General features: G+C 56.4%; 1 protein-coding gene across 1 annotated transcript; it reads left to right on the plus strand.

Moving 5' to 3' along the window:
* Positions 1–289: 289 nt before the first annotated feature.
* On the plus strand, positions 290–7,554 carry LOC102439752 (zinc finger protein 704-like). Its single transcript, XM_006108972.3, has 3 exons — positions 290–511; positions 5,593–5,693; positions 7,208–7,554. Exons 1-3 carry the CDS (start codon positions 290–292, stop codon positions 7,536–7,538), a joined length of 654 nt encoding a protein of 217 aa, XP_006109034.1. The 3' UTR covers positions 7,539–7,554.
* Positions 7,555–7,794: the final 240 nt, after the last annotated feature.

Below are 7,794 nucleotides of genomic sequence, written 5' to 3' on the forward strand. Positions count from 1 at the left end.
AGGCATCTTTTTCTTTCTTGTTTTCATACCCCCTCCACTGTCATCCCAAAACCACCCACATCAGAGAGCTGTTAGGAAAGCCTGTCATGTGATAAAATAGCTCAGTGTTTATAAAGGGTAATGCACCTCTCTTCCCAAGGTATGCGTAGTGCATCCCCAGCTGTTGCACATTTCTGGGGGGCGGGGGGCTGCAGGTGCTTAGTAGGGTCCAGCCCCCCCGCCCCCGCGTCCGTGACCCCGGCCCCTGCACCCTGCCGCACTGACGCTGGTTGTCTGGCTCGCAGAGGGCATGAGCGGATCCTGGAAGGAGAGCGGTGCCCCGTCCAGCAGCTGCAGCAGCGGCTACTGGAGCTGGAGCGCCCCCAGCGACCAGTCCAACCCGTCCACACCGTCGCCGCCACTGTCCGCCGACTGCGCCAAGCCCTTCCGCAGCCCCGCGCCCGACGACGGCATCGACGAGGCCGAGGCCGGCAACCTGCTCTTCGACGAGCCCATCCCCAGGAAGAGAAAGGTCAGCCTCTCCTCCCGCTCCTTTTTTGAGGGCCCAGGATACACCCAGGGCCTGACCAGGGCAGAACCACCCAGTGTGGGCACCCACCCTCTGCCGCCTGGTGCCATGTGGACAGAGGTGCCCAGCGTTGACCAGGGTCTGAAAGCTACAAAAGTGCATGTCAGGCGTGGGTTGGTGCCTCACTCACTCTTCCTGGGACTACATTTTTTCACCTGTAAAATAAAAACAAACTCCCTTTTCTATTTTCTGCTTCAAAAACATATTGGGAGAATTTTTGTGTCTTATTTTCATAAAACGGGCTGTGAAACATGCAGGAAAGCTGCCCCAGCCAGGCCAGGTTGGCTGAGCTCCTCCCATGCACTGAGGGGTTGCTGGTTCCGTTCCCACTCAGGGCACATGCCTGGGGCAGGGGCTTGATCCCCGATAGGGGAGCATTCCGGAAGCCAACCGATAGCTGTTTCTCTCTCACATCAATGTTTCTCTCTCTAAGCATGTCCTCGGGTGAGGATAAAAAAAAAAAAAAAGAAGAAAGCTGACACATAAACGCATGTATGTACTTACAGACCAAAAACTGGTTTACTAAACTAAACCTGAAAAAGAGCTCTAATAAATTGATTTAATGCATTGATTACACATTTATTTAATCTTCACAGCTGTCCTGTCTGGTAAGTACCTTATTTTTTTTTTTATTCTCACCAGAGAATATTTTTTCCATTGATTTCTAGAGAGAGTGGAATGGAAGGAGAGAGAAAGAGAGAAACATTGATATGAGAAAGACGCATCAGTTGGTTGCCTCCCGCATGTGCCCCTGCCACGGCTGTGGAACCTGCAACCAAGGTACGTGCCCTTGACTGGGAATTGAACCCAAGACCCTTCGGTGCGAGGGCCGACACGTTAACCACTGAGCAACCAGCCAGGGCCGGTAGGTATCATTCTCCCAACTTGGTATGAGGCAATTGAGGATCAGGGAGATTAAACGTTGAGCTTGCCCTGTCCTGAGGATTGAAGGGCCAGGCCTGCCACTCAAACCCAGGTCTGCCCGAACCTAAAGCTCATATTCTTTCCATCCTCTTTGTGTGTATTTACACTATCATGACCACTCACAATTTTCCAAAAGGATTTCACTTTGTAGGATGAAGCGATCTGCTGCTACATCTCGAATACCTTTTCACGTTATTTTTTTAAAATAGATTTGATTGATTTTTTACAGAGAGGAAGGGAGAGGGATAGAGAGTTAGAAACATCGATGAGAGAGAAACATCGATCACCCGCCTCCTACACACCCTACTGGGGATGTGCCCGCAACCAAGGTACATGCCCTTGACCTGAATCGAGCCTGGGACTCTTCAGTCTGCAGGTCAACACTCTATCTACTGAGCCACACGGGTCAGGGCTCACGTTATTTTTTGATGGCCATGTCCGTGTGAGGCTGCTACTTTATATATTGGTCCTGTAAGTGGTTCTCAGTAGCTTCATTGGGAATCACTATTCACAAACAAAAACCCAAAGCAAAACCCTGAGGACTGCCATGCAACCTCTTCCCCCCAATTTATTTCCAAGAGGAAAACACGCAGCCGGCATCGACCCCAGCATCGATCCCTCCGTCTCCGCTCCGTCCCCTGCGTGTGCCGCTGTGGAGGCTGCGGGCTCCCTACCCAGAGAGCCAGGGAGAAAGGAGCGCCTGCCTCCGGAGGCGGGGCGTGAAGATGCTGATGCTGCTCCCACCAGCCACCGGGCAGGGGCTGGGCTAGCGCGGCGTCCGTGTTCGCCTGACCGGTCAGCGAGCTACCAGGCAGCGATGGGGACTGAAGGGCCATCCTGGTGGTCAGGCTTTCTCTGGGGTCATCTGAGTGCGTGGCCCCGGCTGTCTTCAGAGGTGGCCGGCGTGGGGGCCGGGACTCCGCGCAGGGATCGGTGCTCAGTGCCCTGCTGACAGCAGCTTAATGGGCTGAGAATAAACAGCACTCCGTTCTTGAGCTGAGAGAATCCAGTGCTTCGTACGCGATCAGGGCATCGTTTCTCGGCGCTCCTGTCTCGCTTGTTCGCTCGTGTATGTGCTGTGCATAGGGAGCCACTGTGGCTCGTGGGCAAAACGCTTGGGGAGAGAACATGATCCGTGGGACAGGGAGGGGCCCTCATCAGAAGTCGCAGGAGCCCCGTGCTCAGCTCAACTTTGCTACCCTGCAAACTTCAGAAAATCATTTCCCTTCTCTGACCATCGGCTTCTTCATCTGCAACACAAACTAACAGCAGTTACCAACCCTCGGCCGGGACATCATGAAGATTCAGAGTGACTAAGCATAGAAAGGTCACTGTGCCCTGAGCCCCGCCCCCGTGGCAGACACATGGTAATGGACACGTCAGGGCCCCCTCACAAAGGGGCGGCGCCGCCTGGATCTGACGATGAAGCTGAGCCGGGCCCTTCCTTCCTCCTCCCTCGCAGGTGTCTTGGCCGGGGCCACTCTACCTGTGCACTTGGCAGATCCTCAGTCAGAGGGGAGAGCGCCAAGTTAACTGCCGGCTGCGCAGGAGTAATCAGTGAACGGACCACGTCTGCCTTCCACACCCGGAAAGGGTGACTCGCTCTAAAGTGGGCAAGTCGGCGAGGCCCGCGCAGGAGCGAGCACCCGTCGGCTGACTGCGTTCCTCACGCCCGCTGAGCACAGCGCGTGGGCAGGAAACCCGCTGCCCCAGGAGCGGGCCCATCGGCCAGGACCAGGCAGCTGCCAGGAAAGCAGCTCCGTCCCTCCCGGTGGGTGTCACGTGATGACCGCCCTCCAGCCAGAGCCGGGAGGACAAAGGGGGAGGTCACTGAGCCTCTGCCGCACAGTGAGGGGCCTCCCACCCGTGGCGCTGAGGACGGTGCCGGGAGCTCACCTGTGCTCCTTCCTCCGAGGCCCTGGTCCTCCTGTCTGAGCCTCCATCCCCAGCACACATGTTCACATGCACACTCACACGCACACATGCACACCCTCATCGCCGTGTGCACACACCTCAGGGTCCTATCAGGCGCCCCGGGGCGGGTAACCCCGGCAGCTCCGGGCGGACTGGCCGGGAGATGAGTGTGGACCGTCAGGATGCAGCTGGGCCCACCTGCTGGGAACTGAGGGGACCTTGGCCTTTGTCAGTCCTGTGTGTCAGCCTGGTCTGTCGGGAAAGCGGACGCCACTCCAGGCATCCCGTGTGGGCGACAGTTCACAGCAGGCGGAGGCCTCAGGGGAGAGAGCGAGGCAGCCCGGCCGCCTAGCCCCCAGGGCAGTGTCAGGAGAACAACGGTGCAGCTGCCAGGAGAAGCCAGGTTCGAGCGCAGGTGGTCACCGTCCGATCGGAGGCTGCGCTTGTGCCTGCAGCTGGGCTTGGTTTGGCTGCCCTGGCAGAGCTGGGGCCCGTGGGGCGGGCTGGGCCGTGTTGAACAAACATTGTCTCCGGTCTCCTCATGCAGGGCTCGCTTTCCTGCCGCGTAAGAGTGGCTCTCTGGCCCTGGCCGGTTTGACTCAGTGGACAGTGTGTCAGCCTGCGGACTGAAGGGTCCTGAGTTCAATACCGGTCAAGGGCACATGCCCGGGTTGTGGGCTCGATCCCCGGTGGGGGGGGGGGTGCAGGAGGCAGCTGATCGATGATTCTCTTATCATTGATGTTTCTATCTCTCTCTCCCTCTCTGAAATCAATTAAAAATATTTTTAAAATTTTTTTTTTAAAGAGTGGCTCTGTGTGCACGGGAGGATTGTTTCGCGGGTGTAGTCAGGACATTGGCAAGCACCCACCAGCATGCAAGGGGCCTCCTGGTTGACGCGGGCCACCTCCACCTATGAACAGAGACTGCTGCTTCCATTAAAGTTGAGCTCATCCGCTAATGTGCTCTTATTCTCCAGATTAGTCCTGCAAGTATTATAGGGGGACCTCCACCTATAAAGAAATACCTTTTTAACTTTAAAAACAGGGTGATTTTTATATTTGGAAACTAATGTCTGAATACGCTGCCCCTCCCCCGCGCTTCACCACGCAGGAATGCATGTGTGTTTGCATCACATACCTCCCCCAGAAAGATCGTGTCGTTCACATTCTTTCATAACCTGCTTTCCCTGCATCCTCCAGGTCCAGGCAGGAAGCGGGTGATGTACCCAGCGGGTAGTTAAAGAGCTGGACGGCCCTGGCCAAGTGCTCAGTTGGTGGGAGTGTTGTCCCTACACACCAAGGTGGTGGATTCGATTGCTGGTCTGGGGCACATACAAGAATCAAGCAGTTAATGTGTGGACGGGTAGAACAGGGACTCTCTCTCCCTCTCTCTCTCCTTTCCTGTCTCTCAAATCAATAAATTTGTTTAAAAATTTAGAAAGAGGCCAGAACCGGTTTGGCTCAGTGGATAGAGCGTCGGCCTGCGGACTCAAGGGTCCCGGGTTCGATTCCAGTCAAGGGCATGTGCCTTGGTTGCGGGCACATCCCCAGTGGGGGGTGTGCAGGAGGCAGCTGATCGATGTTTCTCTCTCATCGATGTTTCTAACTCTCTATCCCTCTCCCTTCCTCTCTGTGGAAAAATCAATAAAATATATTTTTAAAAAAATGTAGAAAGAGTTTAAAGAGACTCTTTGCAAAGGTGTAGGATTGGGGTGGGGTGGGGTGGGGTGGTACCCCAGGATCCCAAGAGCTAACTATAGGGCAAGGCCCTCACCACCCCTAAGTCTGAAGGGACAAGTAAAGAAAGGAGTTTCCAGAATCCATAAAGTTACCACAACTCTGGAAACACCCACGGTTTTCGGAGGAGGAAGGCAGCCCGCCCAGCTTGGCCAGGCGGGAAGGGACCGGGGAGTCCAGAGCCTCCTGTCTCCCGGGGCCAGACGCAGCCTGAGACCACGGGCAGGGCCACTGACACACGAGGTCAACCTCGGGCGCAGCAGGTGGAGGTAGATTTGCACAGCACAGCTTCCTCGTGTGAAACAGGCAGAGAGCCTCCGCGCGTCCATCTGTCCACTCTGCTGTGAGGTCGTGATGAGCTTCGGGTAAAGAGGAAGGAAGACGGGTGTTGGGCCGGCAGCATTGGTAGGTTCGTTTTCACTTCACTCTCCGTCCTCTCTCCTCTCCAGAACTCCATGAAGGTGATGTTCAAGTGCCTCTGGAAGAACTGCGGGAAGGTGCTGAGCACCGCGGCCGGGATCCAGAAGCACATCCGCGGCGTCCACCTCGGGTGAGGCACCTCCCTCCCGCTGGGCGAGGGCTCCGTGCTGTGGGCGGCCCGCCCTCGGGCCCCAGCCAGCACCTGTGCCTCACAAGTGCTCAGGCGGAGTCAGGAAGGGCCTGGGCACAGGGGTGGCCGGGGGTGGGGGACAGATAACAGAGGCCTTGACCGCAAGTCGTACTGCACTGAGGGGTGTCAGGGACTGCTCTGCGCCCCGGTTTCCTCTGAAGATGAGGTTAACAATACAGTCAGCCCTGCAGGGGTCACATGTGAAGGTCAAAAGTAAAACGTGGGGAGAGCCATTTGTAAAAGTACAGCAGCAGGGCAGATGTAGATGTGCTTTTCCCCCCCTGATGGAGAGTATTCGTGACTTAGAGCCTGAAAAGGGTTAAGGCACCACTGTGCCCATCAGAGCTGCTGTTGCGATGGCCGTGACCTCTGGCGCCCTGCCTCTGTCGCTTTCCTTGTGTTTTATGAGAACCTTTCTCAGGAAAGAAGCCCGTTGGTGAGGCCCTCCCGGGGCAGCGGTGGTTCCCAGTCTTGGCCTGTGGGCTCTGGGTCCCTCTTGTCCAGGGATCTGGGACTGAAAGGCGCCCTTGAGAAGCTGCAGTCCTGACTGGGGTGCAGACGGCAAACCCAGATACATGCCGAGCCCCAGATGCTTGGGCACAGAGCAGTCCTCCCCCCAGGATGAGAAATGGACACTGCAGTCTCTCTGCCCTGCAAGGAATCAATGTAGGACGTGCAGCATCCATCGCAGTGGAATAGAAAGGAAATAACCAGGTTCTGGCGTGATTTCGCTGACCTGCGTGGGTGGGGCAGAGAAGGGACCTCCTCCCCTTTCATGGGGCTGATGTCTGCGGACATAGCCCATCCCTCCCAGAGCACAGCATGCAGGTCACCCAGTGGGTGTGGCCCAGGGTCGCCCTGCACCCTCTGGGCAGCCGCCTGAGGACTCCAAGGGGGAAGTCAGGCGTGTCTCCCTGACCTCATGTCAGGACGACCTTGACGGAAATAGCTCTGCTTCTTTAAAGGTCCAGCGAGAACCTCCCGTAGCCACGCTCAGGATGTAGGGGGTCTGTTGTCAAGCCCATCTGCCCAGGGAATCGAACCCTGTCCAGCACCGCGCAGAGCTGTGCCCATCCGCCCAACAGAGTCTGCAGAGTAGGCGGCGCCAGCCGTGCCCTTTGAGCTCCGGATGCTGTCACGGTGGCAAAGTTCATTGCTCCCCGGGCTCCCTTTGTGCTCTGCTCTACAGAGGCCCTGGGACTGGGGTTCGCAGCCTGCCAGCACCCCCAAGACCGCAGGGTTCACAGGAGCTCTTGCTCTCTGGTACTGGGGAGAGGACCGCCTTCGCCTTAGACCATGAGCGTGACGATAGGACAGGGGGCATTTCATGTTGGTTGTGGACACCAAAGCCCTAGAGAATGTTGTAAGGAGGCAGTAGAGGTTAAGCATTCCAGACAGAGGGCACAGCCGTGCGAGATGGCGTGGTCTGACTGTTTTGCTGTCCTTTGCATTAGGCGTGCTGGGGACTCTGATTACAGCGATGGTGAGGAGGACTTCTACTACACGGAGATCAAGCTCAACACGGACGCGGTGGCAGACGGACTGGGCAGCCTGGCCCCGGCTTCGCCCTCCCAGTCCCTGGCTTCACCTCCCACCTTCCCCATCCCGGATTCAAGCAGAACAGAAAGCCCTGGTGCCAAAACCGAGACTAAACTGATGACGCCCTTGAGCCGCTCGGCCCCTACCACCCTCTACCTCGTGCACACCGACCACGCTTACCAGGTGCCGTGCACGACCCCGAGTGACACTTTGCCCCTGACCAAAAGCAGCTGCATTCTGCCCTAGGAACAGAAAAACAGCATCCCACACCGTAGCCCCATAGCGGAGTTCATTGTCATCATAAAGTTCAGTCAACTTGTTTCCATTGTTCTCTTATTGCTGGGTACCTGATCTACCCAGTTTTTTCATTAATAACTCTACTGTGAACATCTCTGTGCCCGTAGCTTTTTTTTCTTTGAAGTCACAGAAGAGTAATTAGTGAGTCAGAGGATGCCACCTGAGCAGGATGCTGCTGCTAAGCATTGCCAAACATTTCCGTGGT

Source organism: Myotis lucifugus, unplaced genomic scaffold, assembly GCF_000147115.1.
Source record: "Myotis lucifugus unplaced genomic scaffold, Myoluc2.0 scaffold_4750, whole genome shotgun sequence".
Lineage (NCBI taxonomy): Eukaryota > Metazoa > Chordata > Mammalia > Chiroptera > Vespertilionidae > Myotis > Myotis lucifugus.